The following is a 19156-nucleotide window of genomic DNA, read 5'->3' on the forward strand; positions in this document are numbered from 1 at the left end:
ACATCCCTCAACCGAAAGGCATCTGACTCAAAAATCTGTTTCATGTGTTAAAGGCCTTATCAGAGAGCTAGGCAATTTCTCCGAAAATCATATGGTATTACTCAATGGCAATCATCCCAATATGAAGCAGTCAGACACCCATTAAAACTATTATCATGCTGTTGTTCATTCCTGGAGCAAACACAAAGGGACTTTTGTACTGAGCAATTGTAACTACTGTTAAGTTCAAGGTTCACTGACAGTCGACAGTATCAAGGCAAAATGACACTCATTTTGGTTTGTGGGGAAAACGCCGAAATCTCACAATGGAAACGTACATGTCTAGATACACAGTCACATGTGCAGAAACCCTGACGTTTTATGCCCAGTGGCGCTACTCAGGCAGACTAATGCATGTCTGTGTGACACGCAGCTGAAAACCATTTCCACACACTGCTGCACAAGGAACAACCTTAATAACTGTCAGCAGACAGTTAGCATAATTGCCAGATAGGGAGCTCTTTATTTCACCTGACTGGGCTCTCAACAGCCCAGTATGCTGCTTGAATGTTAGTCATAAACAAGCACCGTGTATTTCTTTCTCAGTCAGTGCTACATCAAACATCACAAAAATGAGCAGATTATGTACAATGTGCAATTTACGTACGTTATTTGAAAGCAACAGAAAAAAATCCTTTTTTGTTTTACTTTTGTAAAAGAATTCCAGAAAATGGAGCCCTATTGTCCTCCAACACTTCAATTTCCCAAAACTTAGAGTGATTAGAAAGTTTAATTTCTTCAATTCCTGCTACAAAGCTGAAACCACAGTGAAAGGTACAGTAGGCCCCTGTGTCAGCTGGACTGCAGTACTGCAGTAATGTTGGATTAGCATGCAAGAGCCAACTATCACCAGCTCGCACTGTCTTGGCCTCTGGAAAGATCCAGTGGAATGAAGACACACAAACGACTTCCTTACCCTGTATTTTGACCTGCTTCTTGCTGCACTCTGGACAGGGCAAGAGGGTAAACTCTTCAGCTTGGTGCATGGAGTAGTCAGTGCTGGCAATGACGATCCGGTCACCTGGACCCCAGCTCTGAACGTCATCGTTTAGGTGCAATACTACTCCATCCACAACATCCACTTGGAAACCGGAAATCGGATAACCTGCAGGGGACAGGAAAACGAATGATCACAAGTCAAAAATGAGGAGCGAGAATATGGGATGAGAAGACTGGCCAATGGCATTTGGTCACAAAAACAGAATTTGGTTTATACCATTCAAACTGCAGTCTGAGAAAAATAAAGTTGAAATTATTACATAAAACACAAAAATCTCTTTAGAGGACTTAATAAGCCCATACATTTGCAAAGCCTTTACTGCTGTGAACATGTGTAACTAATTCACTAGTTTACTTACATTAAAACTTTAACTAAATAACTATATCCTGCTGTCCCAACGTATTTGGAAACCATAACTGCTTTACTGGATGTTTAATGTTTTTGGCTTTTTAAATGTATTGATAACTGTTTTACAGAGGGTGTTCACAGTCTTGCTTATCACAAGGGTGCCTGCTAATTGTTGAGGATAAGGAAAATAACCTTAATGATTCCTTGACAAGACATACGTTGTCCATTTAATATTTAAAAAAAGCTACGTATAACAACAGTCAGAAGCAGGCAGTTGCAGACAGGGAGAAAGAAAAACCCCTTTAAAAAGAGAGGCTTTATCAACCACAAACCATTTTTCCACTCGCTGTAGGCAGTGACGGAGAACCTGACTCCGTCCACTGTGAGAAACTCCCTGCGGGCCACAGCTCGCCCCCCGGTATCGTGGTTCTCGTGTTCCCGCACGTCCTCGCTGCAGGAGGCGTTGCCGCCGCCGACCACTCCGACCAGAGCCCAGGCCTGCCTGCGGGGAGAAACGCCAATGTCCACTTTGCTCCTCGTCCAGAGAGGCCGAAGCCTCTCTCGTTATCATCGCTTATTATCTCATGACAGCCTCTCACGGCATTTTGTGTTGGAAAGCAATGTACAAACTACAGGTGTGTCCTTGTTACCTACTTTTCAAATCTATCAATCACCGCCTTACATCAATCCAAATCTGAATTCTTCGCCTACACCATCAGAGTTGTGTTAGGAAACACCTACAGCTTACAGTCTTGAGTACTTCTAAGCTTTAATCAATACAAGATATAAATTAGTCCCATATACACACACCTCAAATCAAAATTTTCCTCATACCCAGCTATAAGGTTGGGACAAATGTAAATGTACAATTATGGGACAATATTTCTTGCAACATGATAGCATCTTTACACCTCTTGTGCCCAAACTACTCAGTATCACATGTCCTGAAGTGAAAATGTATAAAAATGAATACTACAGTTGTCGCCTTGCAATTCTTTGAGAAATGACACACGGACAAATTGGAAATCAAATGCACTAACACTTCATGATGAGTAACTACAGGAAGCTGTGGATGGCCTGTCCTGAGTACAAAGTTTCTCGGGAATGACTGAGGTCATCCACATGAGCTCAGGAGCTATGGGAAATCTGGATTCTGCTCAGATGGCAAAACTCCCTTAACAAACGAAAATGAGTATTTCCTCCAACTTTCCTTATAACTGAAATAGTCAAAGAAATAAATTAGAACCAATATCACACCCCTTCAGTTCACAAGAATTGTGAAGAAAAGTAGAACGTGCCGCCTACTCCTGCCCCCAGGGTATTGAGCAAATCAGCCGTACTTGAAAATCTCACCCTCCAATTTTTCGGCTTCCTCTAAAACATTTCCATCACAGTGAAAATAATCTGCAGTGAACACTTACCCCAATAACCTACCATGCATGTTGAATCTGACACAAAAACTGAATGGTATGCTACAAATGACTGACAGGAACACACATCCTGCCTGAGAAATCTGTTTCCAACTTGCACTGCTTCCCCAGTTCAAACTAAATCAACTTGGGACACTTTATCACACGATTTCCTATATTTGTTTTCACACACATTAAGGTTATCTACACAGCCCTTGGAGGACAATAAGCTTTCAGGCATCTCATTTAATAGAAAAAGTGTTTTGACACATTTTCTTCCCCATCCAATATCTGATGACACCTGACATCACACAGTGGAGTGCTTGCGTCAATGCACTGCCCATGGTCGGACTTATGGGTCACATTCGTTCTTCCTTGTCTTTTAAGTCCATTTCCTCCATTGTCCCTTTCCTGCTCTCCCTGCACTGCCAGGGACACATTGTTTTTGCCAAGAAGAAGGACAAGGGGATGCTGCTTTCTTTCACTGATGCCTGGATTCTGCCATCTTCCTGTCAGTCTCAGGACTGAGTGGACTTTCTACAAACATCCGTTTAAACTTGGGATATTTTGCACACACCTGTTAATTTAAGAACTGCCACAAATGCTGGTCCTTTCTTATGACAGAAAATCGCTCAACGTGTTAATTTTGACTTTATTTCTCTGAGTAAGTCAGTTTCACCCCGATGGTAATAGCAGAAGGTTTTATCACATGAATTTCATCTGAAAGAAAGAGAATTATTCAGAGCACTAACGCACTAATAAACCAGTGAGTAAAGTGAATGTATAAAAAAATATAGAACAGGATGAGGGATGCAAAGGCTGATACATTTACCCTTCATTCTGTGGAACATTTCCTTTGTTTTTGAAAATCCTCAACAAATAGTTAATACTCATGTCCTTGTAGAGATAGGGTAAACAGAAATTCTAATTGAAATGCATCTACAGTAGTGTTGTTTTTTGGATTTTGCAAGGAATACTTGCTCGGAACAACAGAATGCATTTTTAAAAAGTTAATTATGAGGTTTAAAGCCTCTGTGATGATATTGCTATAACTAAAATGAAAATAACACTCTATTAAGTGTACGAGGCAAATTATGTGTGCAAAAAATAAATCAAACTTCCACAAACAATATAACTATTAAAAGTAAGAAAACCTTTTCAGATCTCGTAATAGATGTGGATTTCTCTAAAGCTATAATTGTGTGCAGACTATACCTGTTGCAGGTATGAAAACTCTGCCATATATACCTAATCCTATAAACAGTGAAAAACTTTTTTTAAACAACAGACACACAAATGAGGATCAATCCTGATTAAATTAAATGTGTCTGTTTCCCAATGCATATTTAACTAGTTTTTTTTAGTAAGCATATATACAACATATGAAAGTACTTGCTGCCTGAGGTGCACAGTAATTAATTGTTATTAAGGACACTGGGGCTGATCATATATTCAAATAGCAAAGTGAATCTGGAAGATACACTTGGTACTATAGAAGCCAGTATCTGCTAAGTAAAAATAAAAAATATTCACACCAAAACCAGGGATACAAGCATTACTGAAATAATTCCATCAACAAAGCAGTGGTGACTTGTTAAATACTGCAGATAAAGCAGACCTCAGATGACTATATATTTTTTACATGGTCAATAAAAGTCTATGCCTCAAGTGTTTTAATTGCTAGACTAGGATGAATGTTAGAATTCAAGCACAAGAACCACAGTTCTTTCCTGCCAGATGCTGTTTTTGTTATTTCTGTACAGAAGTATTGAACAGGGCAGGCTGACAAGTGTAGTCTAAGGATTCAGAACTATTTTTCTTGGCTCTGATCTTTTTTTTTCCTTTTGCTATGGCAGTAAAAAAAATATCAGCTGATAAGGTGGGGACAGATCCCAAAGATTCTTTAAAACCTTATTGAAAATTTCAGAGCTTAGGTTAGTATTTTCCTTCCAACTAAATGGAATTTCACACACAAATTCCTAATGTATTTTCCATCACTCCAAACTAGAGGAGAGTGTTTACACAACAACAGTCTTTGTAGCAAAATATAATTTTAAAAATTAAATCCCTCTGTGCTTTTTACATTAGATCCAAGAAGCTGAATGAAAACGTTATTTTTTATCAAGACCAGCACCTCTTGAAAAAGCATTAATCTTTTCCAAGATGGTCTTTGTCATAGCATTTGGGCTCAAATGTCTGTTCTGGACTGCACACAAAGAAAATTCATTTAGGAAAGGACACACATTTCACTAACTAATGTGAAGCTTTTTAAAACTCTGCTCCCAGCAGGAACTTCATTATTTGTGGAGACTGGCATCATCTTATTACATTTAACATGATTTACTGCAGGATGTTATGTCATTTTGCAGGACAAGCAGGTAATAAAAATAGCTTTCAGAGACCTCCTTATGCAGAGGGTCTACATATCGAGCATGAGTGAGGACTTTAGTGTTCCAGAAACCTGAAATTGGTCAAAGCAACAAACTCATGAAGGAGTTCAGCTAACACCCAGCTAATTGCAAGAGCACATACACTCCTGCTCAAATAGTACTGCACACTTCATATTATTACTGTGCTATTACTGTTACTATTATACTATTACTCATATTATTACTCTAATCCATGAGTTGAAGGTTAACCACATTTGTCTCTAGAGTATTTTCTAGGGCTTTAACCACTTACGGGGCTAGATTTACACTGACAGGCTGAGGGAACTCAACCTTGTTAGTCCTGAACATAGAAGACTACAAAGGGACCCGATACAAGTATTCAAAAGTCTTGAAGGCACTGACAAAAAAAATCTTCAGATTTTGTGAAACAGTGAAACAGGAACCAGAGGGAACAAGTGGAAGCAGCCTAGCATTCTTTACCCAAAGGGTTGTGGAAGCATGGAACAAGCTACCCATCCATGTTGTTCAAGCCTATACCCTGGCTTCTTTCAAGAATGGGCGAGACAGGCTGAATGCTCTCGTCTCATTTGTAACCTGTTTATGTTATGATATTGTTTTCTCACCTCCAATCAGCATTAAACAAGGACAGCACGCTAACACTGCTGCCTCACAGCTCTTACGGTTCCAGGTTTTATGCTGGCCCAGGGAACATTCTGTGTGGAGTTTGCATGTTCACAACTGTATTCTTCTAATAAGAAGGCCACTGATAAAATTTCATGGTTGATGCACATATCAAGGGGACTGGCTCTATTGCAGTATTAGAATGCCTCAAATAATCATCACATCATCACATGATGATACTGTTTGTGCTCACATTTAATATACCCAGTGCTTCTTATTAGGAGAACTCTTTTTTAAAAAATATAATGCTTTTCTGGACACTCCACTCCACACTACGCTTTACAGGTAATGGGGTCTCCCCTCCACCACCACCAATGTGCAGCATCCACCTGGATGATGCGACGGCAGCCATAGTGCGCCAGAACGCTCACCACACATCAGCTATTAGTGGGGAGGAGAGCAGAGAGTAATGAAGCCAATTCATAGATGGGGATTATTAGGAGGCCATGATTGGTTAAGGCCGTTACAGGGGTTACACCCCTACTCTTTTCGAGAAACACCCTGGGATTTTTAATGACCACAGAGAGTCAGGACCTCGGTTTTACATCTCATCCGAAGGACGGCACCTGTTTACAGTATAGTGTCCCCATCACTATACTGGGGCATTAGGACCCACGTGGACCACAGGGTGAGCGCCCCCTGCTGGCCCCACTAACACCTCTTCCAGCAGCAACCTTAGTTTTTCCCAGGAGGTCTCCCATCCAGGTACTGACCAGGCTCACACCTGCTTAGCTTCAGTGGGTTGCCAGTTGTGAGTTGCAGGGTGATATGGCTGCTGTTATATGAAACCCAGGTAGCTCTGCAACATCCTCCTCTCATTTTGGTTTCTGAATAACTTGCCCAGAGCTTGTGTCTGCATCCCAAAACTAGCTCCTGTCAAGCAGTTTTAATAAGTGTCTCTCCATATGCTAAATCAAATGCTTTAATTATCCAACTGGGAAAAAAAAATGCTGCAAAAGAAGAAAAAAAAACACCCTTTGAAACAGAAAATAAAACTGAATTACCTGTATTTCAAATCACTGACAAAAGAGCTTCCCAGTAAATCCTGTATCGTTTGCTTGGTTTCCTCCAGCAAGCTCTTGACAGCCGAGTCGCCCACAGCTAAGGCCACAATCCGCCCAGGAGGGAGGGATTTCAGGAGCTCGTGGAGGGATCTGCTGTCATTTCTGGACTCGTGAGTATCGAACCTCTGCTTGATTAAGACCTCCGCCGTGTCTTGGTCTATCACTCGGAAATTGATGCCGCGGCTGAAGTTCTTCTCGAAGGCGTACACCCCAGCAGCCAGGCCAGAAGACGGCAGGGTTTGAGACAGCAGTGTCCAGGAGAGCTTCTGCAGGCCGTGTAGCTCCAGCGTCCCGCCAGCTTTCACTCCGATGAACTTCCTCCCAAAGCCTGGAACTTCCTCACCTTCTTCCGATCTGCCCAACAAGGTGATGGTGGCTTTGGATTTGTAGCGGCATTCGGGAGCGCCGATATGTAAGGCACCGCCAGCCTCGATGAGGACATGTCGAGCTCTTAAAGAGATGTTCCTGGAGCCCTCTGCGTTGTCAGCAAACACCAGCAAACCTTAAGAAGAAACACGTTTTGTTCAGCAGAACTGTTCGTGCACACTTCGCACTTATAAACCACTGTATGAACGGGCTGATTTTAGACTGACAACACTTCCTACCACAGTTTATATGTATTCTGCTACTGTAGAAGATGAAATTAAGCAAAAGCACAAAACGCCAAAAATACAAAAACAGAAGGAAATTACGTTATGTCATGATGTTGCCTGAGGTGAATAACAGATCAACGGCAAACGCACACCACATGTACACACGCACAGAGAAATATGACATAACATGTCTCTGTGAGATGGAAAGAAACTAAAACATGAGCAGAAAACCTCACAAGAACATGCAAACCCTACACAAAGGCACTCCAGACCGAAATCGAACCCGAGACCCAAGAGCTGCGCAGCAGCACGGCCCACTACGAATCCCCCTTGTCAATTTCAAAGCACAATTTGTTTTAAATGTGTACATGTCAGAGGAATGTAAGAAGAAGCAAGAAATCAAGGATTTATTTTTTTAATATTAAACTATTGGTTATCCTATCTTGGTCAAGACACTCTTACAGGTTATAAAAACGGGCTGCCCTTAACAAGATCCACCCTAATAGTGCCAACACCTGGTCATAATTAACACTATACCTCCTTCCTTAATGATTAAAGAGCGGAGTGCAGCTGATGACTCCAAGCGAAGCAAGTCTCCTTTCCTGATAATTACATCTCTCTTTGGATCATGTCCTGGATTCCAGTTGCTAAGGGAGGGGTTGTGGTGTGGGCAGTTTTCTGAAATGATAAACAGAATATTTGTATATATACACAGGCACGTCACACAGATTTGAGGGGGCTGCTGCGTCAACGTGCACTGACTGCACAGAAAAAAAGAGAAGGTTAATTCCTTTACTTTTCCCCCAAAGAGTAGAAAAAAGAGACACAATTTTGGCTGTTAAGCCCTCTTTTTGAAGGGAGCAAGGAATATATTACATGTAACACACAGCACAGAAGCATGGTTATGAAATTTTGCATTCCAACTGCAGTTCATCTCTGTAACTTCCCAGCCAACTGAAACACAAGGCTGTGGCTCAGTGTGGAGTAGTGGGCAGGGCTCTGGAATCTGGAAGGTCACTGCTTGAACATGTTGCTGCATGCAGACTGATTAGGTGAAATGCCCAGTCATATACATCTGTGTACAGATGTAAGCTGGTCTGGATTACAGTCATCCAAATAATAATAATAACAACAACAACAACAACATTATATCACGACACATGAATGGCATAAGACCATATATATTCTTCTGATATCCACTGGTCTTTACAGCTTGCTAGTGTGATTTGTGCAGCTCTCCCTGCTCCTGCTGAGATTCGATCCCAGTGCCTCACGTGCTCCGAGGAAGCACAGTGCCTAGACAGCAGATAACTCTGCTGCATGCCGTCTAGACGGCATTTCTTTGACCATTTGGGTGCACTGGTAAAAAGAGAGTTTTCTTCCTGGGTGGCTCAGATTGTGACCCCTGCCCGGGCTGCTTTGTCTCAATATTGCATTCTTAGCAGATAACATGGCTCAGTAATGGCAACGCTATCTGTTGCGATGTTCTGCTTCTCACCTGAGCTCCCTTTGTGGCAGTCTTATTTACAAGTCCCATGGGCACTTGTACTGCCTGTCTGTCTTAACCCTGGTCAATGTGTACACTCGTTTATGTGTGGCGAGATAAGACTGAGAATCCAAGTAATCCAAGTAACCATCACTGCACCACTCAGAAAAGTTCTCTTTCCAAGACAAAAATATATTAAAGATTTCCTAGCTTTTAGACATTTACTGCTGCTTCTGGACTGCAGAAGTCATAAAAAAAGAAATGTCTAGTCTTAGAAGTCCAGTGATATCCATTATCTTCACCTATCTTTTTCTTTTCTGCACCTAGCTCATTTTCTTATTTATAGTTTTCTCAGCTAGTCGGGGCACAACAATTTAAATGTAAACTAAGAAAGAAAACTGCATGCTTACTGGCCAACATTCACTCACCATCTATAACGTCTCTCGTTGTCAAGCTGAGTATAAGAATTAGTGCAATGAAGAATGCAAACACAGAAACGGCGAAACAGATCAAAGTGTATTTCCTCCTCTTCCTCTCGCCTGCTCTTCCTCTCCTCTGCTCCTCGATGGTGAATGTGAAGCTGGTGTGGTTCTCCTGGGGGTCCGGGGACTTCAGAGAGGGGCAGATCTTTGGTGGAGGTGGGGATCGGACTGGGGCAATTCTCCCAGGCACATACCCCGGTGACCTGTGGCTGTTCCCATTGAGCGGCGGCAGAAACACAGGGGAGTGTCTGGGACCGTCTGTCACCTGCATGGTATCAGCTGCCTCAAAAACCACACCACACAAAATTCAGCATTAATGACCAGAAGACTTTTTTTAGTCACCTTAAAGTTGATAAAAACCCATTGCGTAGTACAATCTGCAATGCCAACCTGTATATTTTAAAAATAACGTCACATTTTTTAGACACGATCCTTTAATAGTGACGGTGATAATTGCCAGGGATCACAACAGTATTTCAGCATCTTTACCAATAAAGATGCAAAATGAAACCAGGATTAAAACAAATTCACCACAGATAAGGATTTACAGGCAATTTTCATGAATATTTTAAATAACCCCATATACTTGCTCTGATTTTCAGGAGCATTACTTATATACGAAGAGTTCGATTAATCACTCGCTCTGAAACTGCACCACAAAATTAACTTGTGCGACAACAGGTGGTATGCTATGGCTATCCAGGGGACATAACGAGATATATCTACCAATTGTATATGCAATATGCCACCAGCATTCTTTAGAAACAGGGAGAGACGGATCTCAGATATGGCTCAGAGGAAATATGCGTGTAGTGAAGTACTATTACTAAAACATCTAGTCGAAAAATAATTAAGACTATTTCAATTCGCCTCTGACGCATATTTCTATATACTATGCTTGTAAGGCAATGAAAATGTAATTCCGTGTGTCCATGATGACAAAACGGGAAAAGACGTAAAAATAAGTATATCAGACACGACCCCAGCGTTAAGATCAATATTGCAAGCCATGCTTGCACTTAATTCATGACAACAGTTGTCGAGTATTTTTTAAAGCCTACATTTTTACGATACTTTTTTGTCCTGCGAGACATATTACACCAGTATGATTACCTAACAAATATGCAGGTAAAACTATCTCTGAAGAGCAAAAAGAAGCGAGAGAACTTGCGTCTGTCCTACTGAGAGACCGTCAGAAACCTTATCTGCCGGTTTTAAACAGGATGATCGCTCAAGAATTCACCACACAATTATCCGATCAAACGATGGATCCACGCAAACTTCTTAGGAGCACTGAAACATGAAATCCACAAACTTCCCAGAGAGGAGGAAATATAGTTTTATATCGTACTACATATCCTTTGAAAATGCATAATCTACCTCGAACCTTAAATACAGTAGCGCGTGTTTAGTTTATGGAAAAAATCCAGTTCCGTTGTATTACATTATCTGCACTGTACTTACCGTTTAAAAGCTAATTTGAAACTTTGCTTGCCATTCGCTCTTTGTTTGGCCTCAGTTTAGTTCCCACCACATGGAGCTAGATGAATGACAAAAAGTTTTGCTCTTTTCGATTGTTTTGATGTTTTTACATGATGTTTTTCCTTTAAGACAAAACTTCACCAACCCCCATCCCAGAACCAGATTGAAAAGGAAGTGAGACATGAGATTTGCATTGGAGATTGACAACAGTGTAAGGAGTGGCTTGAAAATCATTCTTTCGGATCCGAGGTCGGACACAAGAAAATTACGAGGTGAGCTGTCTCCACACTCCACCTACTGACATAAAACTGAATTGAAAGAAAAGCAGCAGAAATATAGTTTTGAAATGCTTTGTGTCAGACGTTTGCTTACTTTACGATTTGGTGAAGTTCTGCCTGTATATCTAGATCAATTGTCTCAGCGAGATACTGCAAGAAATAACGCTTAGTCCTCAGTTAAGTGTGTATCTATGAATACAAGTGTATCTTAAACAAATCCTGCCCGGTTGCAACAAAAGAAAATTTCAGCTTCAGCTTGAGGTGCGATTGAAACCTCACGCTACTACAGAGCTAAAGGTGCTTATAAAGTGAGCAGTAATTAAGATATGGTTACTTCACCACGATGTGAAGTAAAAAAGGAAAAATGGCTCCATTGGGAAAAAATGCGACCCTTCTGCAGTAGCTGATTTCACGCAATGGTTAACCTAACACAACTCCAAAATAAATATGCACATCTTTCCAACGCGGACCTTTGCGGTACTGATCGTTTTGAAAGTCATTAGCGGGCCAAGCTGAAGGTCCTGAGAGGAGAATCAAGGACTGCGATCCACACCCACGTAGATATAATGACCACCACGGTGGTCACGGGTGGGGTGAATAAACGTTTTATTGGCTTCATGTAATGTTTTTTCGTCAGTATTTATTTGTGAATTAAACAAATAACTTCACTTTTTTGATTACGTGCAAAGGAAGTATCTGTATTTGAATATGACCTCTAGGCATTATTAGATTGTGTATGTGGTGATGGGGTGGATTTGTGATTGTGAGATTTTCATATAGCTTTCGCATATTTGCTGTACGGACCAAATCTATCTTATATTTTCCTCTCACCACTGACAAATCATCATTTTAATCTATTTTAAAGTTTTAAAACCTACAAGAAGAGCTTAGCATTAATTACTGGTAGACAATCAGATACTTCAACAGCAAGCAATCAACCTGAATTTGACCTAGATTTTGTCCCCAAAGGCAGACTAAGGCGTGTATACGTGTCATTATGTTTCATTTTAAGAAGTCTTCATAGTTCAGACTGGGCCTTGGGTTCATTCCAGTCTGGAACAGCTGACCGTGTACTTGTGGAGCGTCCTGCCACCCCTCTAGAAATGTTGGCAGACGAGTTTCCCTTGAAATACACCATTGTGTGTTGTGTCCTGCTGTGGACTGGTGTCCTAATGCCTCAGTAAAGTGACAAGGATACTATACTATAAAAAGGCACCGTCCTTTGGATGAGATGTGAAACCAAGATCCTGACTCTCTGTGACCTCCCTGGGCATTTCTCGAAACAGTAGGGGTGTAACCCCAGTCTTCTGACCAAATTTCCCATTGGCCTTTACTAATCATGACCTCCTAATAATCCCCATCTTTGAACTGGCTTCATCGCTCTGTTCTCCTCCCCACTGATAGCTGATGTGTAGTGAGCATTCTGGAGCACTATGGCTGCCGTCGCATCAACCAGGTGGATGCTGCACATTGGTGGTGGAGGGGAGTCCCCATTACCTGTGGAGTGTCCAGAAAAGCGCTATATAAGTGTAAGCAATTATTATTATTTGGCAGAAGTATACACTCTGGACAGGACACCAGTCAATCACAGGGCACACACAGTCACAAATGCATGCACAGTCACCAAAAGGTCAATTTTACAGAAGCCAATGAACCTACCAGTATGTCTTAGGACTATGGGAGGAAACTTGCACAAACACGAGGAGAGCACTACAAATTCCAGGCAGATAGCACCGCAGGTGCTAAATTGAATCCAGGGCGAAAGTGCTGTGAGGCGGCAGTGCTAATCACTGCACCACTGTGTGGGCCTTCCTTATTAATACTTACAGAATTGGATTAAACTCTGCTTGATTTTGCAGATCCACTGTGATGATTTTTTTCATGGATTATTATCCCTGAAAAGAAAAGTATCCTTCAGATGTAAATATGCACCACTGTAACCTGCCCAAAAGGTGTTTTTTTCCTTACAGCCACAGAAATCCTCTCCTTTTATAATGATTTAATGATGGGGGGGAACAAGTATCATCAAGTATTGGGCCCCTGCCGTTCACAGTTTATTACTTTAATTCCGTGAACCGTCATGAAAACCTCAGAAAAGTGATTTGGGAGTGAAGCTTAGGTTGGAGTCTGTGTCATGTTTCACCGTCCTTACAAGAGAAAGAAAAGCAACCAGATTTTAAATAATTTTATTCTCAGGTCACAAGGGCTTAAACTATGATCAAGTTATGGACAGAGAAAGCGCTTCAGAGACATCTACAAGCCCAACACGCACAGCAGGAGCAGGAGGACCAGCGCCCAGCGTCGGCAAAGATGGAGGAGGAATCTGCTGCTTTTCCAAACCACCCGGACAACAGGAGACCGAACGAGGTTGCGGCCAAATCTACAGGTTTTTCGCTTGTAAATGAATCGTCCTCGTCATCCATTTTGGAGCCACATATATAGTCATCTCAATCGCAGTACACAAATAATCTTCGACTGCAGGGATTGCGGAAGAAGGCTTCGCCAGTACCCTGGGACGTGTGGGAAGAGTCTGGAGGTGCCTTTGGAAGAAGAGCGCAGGTGGCGGATAATCAATTGAGGGTAATCAATTGTGAACGAAACACAACTCGCTGCTGTTACCGATTTCTAGGAGTAATTCCAGCTGTGATTTCTCTTATGTTGGAATTTTCATAATCAGTGTAAAAATGGAAGCAAATTATGTTCTGAAGTTTCTTTTTTTAAAGGGTGGGTGACTTCAAATACATCAACAGTTTAATCGTCTCTCGTTGGTTTCATTTAATTGCGATTGTCCATTTCACACACGTGGCATAATTGACCATCATTCCTGTAAAAAAGGTAAATTGATGGCTTTATCTTAAATAAATAAAAATATAATTAAATATCTGCTTCTCTGACATTCAGGAAAATGTTTATTTCAAGAGATTAGATTAGACTAGACCAGGAGATAGTGAACGGAGCCGAGCCAATTGTAGATTTCCTGATGTGATGTGGCGTGTTAGCCACCAGGGGGAGCCCGATGCGTTTATGTTTTAGGCAGGCAAATCTTAGAATCTTGGAACAAGCATTCAGTAAAGCATACTTTCCTCTTATGGTGAAAATAGGTGTTCATTAATTTGTTAACATATGGCGATGTTATGTATTAAAACTGGTGAGTCTAATCAGGAGATTAGACTCTTGAGAATTAAATTCAGTTATTTAAATGTTGTGGTTTGCATTTGTAACCATGAAGTCTGAGTTCCTGCACTACAGGGCACATAATGATATTTTCAACGTCAAGAGTCGAACAGCAGCACTCACTCACTGAATATTACATTTGATTATTTCGTACAATAAATTCATCCTCAGTTCCACAAAACAAAACTAGCTACAAGATTGACATCAGTTACCACGCTGAGCTCTGATGATGCGAAAGGCTTGTTTCCACGCTGGAGTGGCTCTTTCAGAGAGACCATGGTTCTTTCTTCTGTCATGAACGTTACACCCAGTGTAATTTTCAGGAGCTTGTTTGCAGAACACGAGTAGAAAACTGAGAAATGATCTTGGCAGTGGGCTGTTCTTGGGTAAAGGGATTATAATATTTAGTTCTAATATCCTTATTCTATCCGTTATCCGAAAGATGCTTTTCATGGATGGATCAACCCAGACACTATCCCTGAAGTGCAGGTAACAAGGTGGTAGTGAGAGATGTTTATATCAGAAACACAGGTAACAAGGTGCTGCTGAGAGATTATCAGAAACATCGGAAACAAAGTGGTAATGAGAGCGCATGACCCAGAATGGAGAGCCAAAGAAAAATCATCCGGCCAAGCAAAAGGAGTCTGCCAAGCTAGTCAGCCCTTTTTGGGCAAAATCGCACTGAAATGTGAGGAAACATACAGATTCAACACAGACAGGCACCCCAAGTCTGAACCTTAACCCAGGAGCTCAGAGCTGGGAGGTAAAAGCACTGGACACCACACCACCATCTGAAATCACTGCCAAATCGTCTATGCAGGGGTTTAATGACATGTTGAAATCTACATTTTCTGAAGTGTTTCACATTGTGTTACTGAATATATAAACTGAATGCACATTCTGAATGTTTCATTTTTGCAACCTATCCTCATAGCTTCAGTGATTCAGCTCATCTGTGGCTGGAAAGTGGAACTACTGTTCCCTCTGCAGATTACTCAAAATACTCACAAGGGCTCATCTACAAAATACTACTAATTCATTAAACTTTTGCGTAACAGCTGTCTCTGGTGTGTGCCCAGATTGCATGACCTCAGAAAGTGCTACGGTTTATTGCCATTCGACATTGATGATTAATAAAGACCATACATAGTAATGCATCTTCATCAGTGCCAAAATCACATGATAGTGCCTTGGATTCTGTATGAAAAAATGCAAGATCATATCATTATGGAATTGCTCTGCTAATGTTGAACCTGAACAGAAAATGCTATGATGCTGTGATTTGGAATGCACTTTTTGTATACTATTACAAATTATGCCTATATGGATTATTGGAAACCAGTATGTATTCTAATCATCAGTTCAATACAGTATAGATAAGGGAGAGATTGTATTGCAGGCCTCATATCCTAAACCTTCGAGTCATTGGTGCAAATAAGCAAATAAAGTAAGGGAATCACAAGTTAAAAAAACGAACAGCTAGACTAGGAGACCTGCTCAGTATTTATAGAATCAGAAATCTTAACTCTACCTTCCACAATGAACCCATATTAGATTGTGAATGAGTGCCACATTTTACAGGGGACATGTCCAGAGCTTCACGTGCTCTTCTTGAAAGACATGAGAACATACTGGGTAATTGAGATCTGAAGTGACTGACTTTAACGATAGAAAAATATCCCATGTCATGTCTAATGCAGGTGATTGTTCTTTGATTTATGAAAAGATTATTTCCTTTTTGTGGTGTCCAACAGGCCAAAATGTATTTTGTATTAACAAGGAGAACGATTCCTTCTGCCTTAGCGTCCGTTTAGAGCAGTTTTGTCTTGGATGTAGGCTTTTGTTTTTAAGAATGGTTTTACCTTTCCTACACAGAATTTGTTTTTGCGCTCTTTCTGACACTACCTGTTCATGACCAGGGTGTCTAAGTCTTGGTCCTGTAAAATACTGGGTTATATACTTTTTACATATTAATATTTCTAAGTCATGTAGTGTGTAAGTCTTAGGTTTTGCTTCAGACTAAAGCAATGGTCCTGCAAAGCCATAGTCCCATATAATAGAATTTTTAATAAACCATGAAAATGATTGTTGCTCAGAGTTAATCTCTAATGAAAACTGGAAAATCCCGTGACTCTCCATGGCCAAGTCCCAGATCCCTGTTCCAGAGACATGGAGAGACAGCCAAAATGACTGTACTGCTGCACACGCAACGATCCCCATCTAAGGCTGTGTTGTTGATACACTCTGGAATGTCACTCCATTTGGATGGCCTCTCAGTTGCCATATATCCACATGCATGAAACAAAATCATGGATACTTAGGCATTCAACTGCTCATACAGATTGCAGAAAATTCTATTGGCTACACAACATATATTATCAACTGCATTAGACATTACATGGGATATTTCTTGGTCCATTGTGGCCATCATGCTACAAGAAAAACATTGCTGCCTTAGGAGCAATAAGTATACAACAGTACAACCAAATTGATTCCTGGTCTAAAGTGAATGTCACCATCTGCAGCTGAAAAAAAACAGAACAAAATCACCCATTCACGGGTATGCAGTAGCATACCCAATTGTGCTTGTTCATCTCATAGATCTACTTCACCTGACCTGCATCGGTCTGTGTAGAGAAGATATAGTCTGCTGAGCAAAGAGTTAACATCTTTTTTGTAGCAGTGCATCATGGGTTATGCTTTAGTTCTTCAGTTTCCATCAGGAGAGTGTTAAATGTACATTGTGTGCAGACGATCCTGTGAATGCTGTACTGTGAAATAAAAGTTACGTTAAATTAGATGCATTAAATTAAACAAAAACTCAGTGGGTACAGAGTTATCACAGTTTTAGGTCTCATATGTCTCGTATCACAAAATAAATGAGAAGGAAATTAGAAGGGAGTTGGTTGAAAGGGGACTACGCTGAATTTAAGATAATATCACTTTATTAGTCATATACAATTACTCGCATTAGGAATTTGTCTTTTCACATACCCTAGCTTGCTCTTGATGAGACACACAGGCACACAGATATGGAGAGAAGCTTGGGATCAGCCATTTTATACAGGGCCACTGGAGCAGGGGTTAAGGGGTTAAGGGCCTTGCTCAGGGGCCCAACAGGGTAGGATTCCTCTGCTGGCCATGGGATTTGAACTGGCAACCTTCCAGCCACAGGCACAGATCCTTAGCCACAGAGCCACCGTTACTTTCTTGTCTATTATTACTGTGCTTTAATAAACTTTATTACAACACAGTAGATCTGCATTTATAATAGTAATAAAAACAAGATGTAGAAAGTAAAGAACATGCATGCATGAGAATGAAAAAATAACTAATACAGAGTAAGCTATAAGAATGCAATGTATTTTCATTAAACATACTGCCAGTAAATACTATTTCTGAACTAGCTAACAGATAAAACAGAAATATTACTACAGAAATGCTTGTTTCACGAGCTGTGGAACCATACCCGATTTTCCCCAAAAGGTATTAAGTCCCTCATTTTGACTTTCCCATTCACACAGACTCCAAGGTGTTTAAACCTTTGTAAAGGTTTTACTGTACAGCGCTTGGGAATCATGCCAAGTTGGCGGCCATACTGCAGACATCATTAGAATGTCAAAACTGCCTGTTCAAGTTAAATCATGGATGAACAGCAAAGAGGAACATCTGAGAATAGTAAATCAGAACTGGTATAGTTAGCCAAAAAGAAATAAACTCTGAATGTTATTTAACCTGTACTGAGAACAATATAAATTGGATAATTTAAGCAGTATACCACAGTTACCAGGTGTACTGTACCATGATACTTTACTTTTTGGATCAATCATTATTTTCCTATGAGGTCAATTCTGTTATTCCCAGTTTCCTGTTTTGTGGGGAGGTGGGGGTGCAAGTGTGAACAGGTGCCATTTTTCAGATTTCAGATGAAATATTTAACAGCCCGACTGCAGTAAGGAAATAAGGCAGAGACACCACCCTACTCTGCAGGGATTAAGTCATTAAGTGTCCATATACAGGATCTCCAAATTCACTGGGATACTTTGAGAAAATTATAATATTGTCCTTAAATTGAATTATATTTTTTGAATTTAATTTGTGCACTTTTAGCGAGATGAATATGATGCTTAATGACTGGGTAGAGGAAACTCATCATAATGATGAGCCCTTCAGTATTCCTGCCATCAGTCAGACTGGAGAGCTCTCCGATTCTCATTGTCCTGACATGTTCCCTGAAATTCTGAAGTCGCCATCCTCTGTTGCCAACATAAAAACCGGCACTGTGAGAGATGCAGTAAGAGTTTGCTAGAAGATAAACGGTGCTCTGTAAGCGATCTTGAAACGGTCAGGGGTACGATGTACAGTATGTGCATGACAATGGATATCACACGTGTGTGCAGACTCCCCATTCCGCTTCTCCCAGCCACAGAAGCATCAGAGGCCAAGATAATCCATGAATCCTTCCACCTGCTCTCAGTGACCGCTTGTTTTTTAAGAAATCACTTAGATTAATTATCTTAGAATTCACCGCCGAGATTTCCATTCGGCTTGACACTCATCTGCTACAGCCTCTCTAACACGGCCATTCCTTTCTTGTGTCTCCCTCACACAAAGAAGGCGGCTCCATGGCCATAACACTGTACATTTTCTATCTTTCAGTGTGGTATTAGCCTCTTATTGTTCCTTATTAATACAGTAGTGTGATCTTGTGGACTGATGGTCGTTGCACA

At 40.9% G+C, this 19156-nt stretch overlaps 1 protein-coding gene and 1 long non-coding RNA gene across 3 annotated transcripts in view; one reads left to right on the forward strand and one right to left on the reverse strand.

Moving 5' to 3' along the window:
* The window catches only part of cemip2 (cell migration inducing hyaluronidase 2), a 37667-nt gene extending 26531 nt beyond the window's left edge, over positions 1 to 11136 (reverse strand). Inside the window, exons 1-6 of one of the 2 annotated variants that reach the window (XM_088630102.1) lie at positions 10957 to 11136; positions 9439 to 9771; positions 8062 to 8202; positions 6872 to 7433; positions 1720 to 1889; positions 956 to 1144 (exon numbers count right to left, since the gene is read on the reverse strand). In XM_088630102.1, the coding sequence (XP_088486228.1) occupies positions 956 to 1144; positions 1720 to 1889; positions 6872 to 7433; positions 8062 to 8202; positions 9439 to 9763 (1387 nt within the window). In that variant the 5' untranslated portion in view covers positions 9764 to 9771; positions 10957 to 11136. Of the gene's footprint in view, positions 1 to 955; positions 1145 to 1719; positions 1890 to 6871; positions 7434 to 8061; positions 8203 to 9438; positions 9776 to 10956 lie in introns of both variants that reach the window. The other variant, XM_088630101.1, reaches the window with a different exon arrangement.
* On the forward strand, positions 11108 to 14452 carry LOC148673521 (uncharacterized). Its single transcript, XR_015936047.1, has 2 exons — positions 11108 to 11246; positions 13449 to 14452. It is a non-coding gene; the product is annotated as an uncharacterized LOC148673521 (long non-coding RNA).
* The last annotated feature ends 4704 nt before the right edge of the window (positions 14453 to 19156 follow it).

The sequence above is a fragment of the Lepisosteus platostomus genome, chromosome 4, assembly GCF_059453375.1.
Source record: "Lepisosteus platostomus isolate fLepPlt1 chromosome 4, fLepPlt1.hap1, whole genome shotgun sequence".
Classification (NCBI taxonomy): Eukaryota; Metazoa; Chordata; class Actinopteri; order Semionotiformes; family Lepisosteidae; genus Lepisosteus; species Lepisosteus platostomus.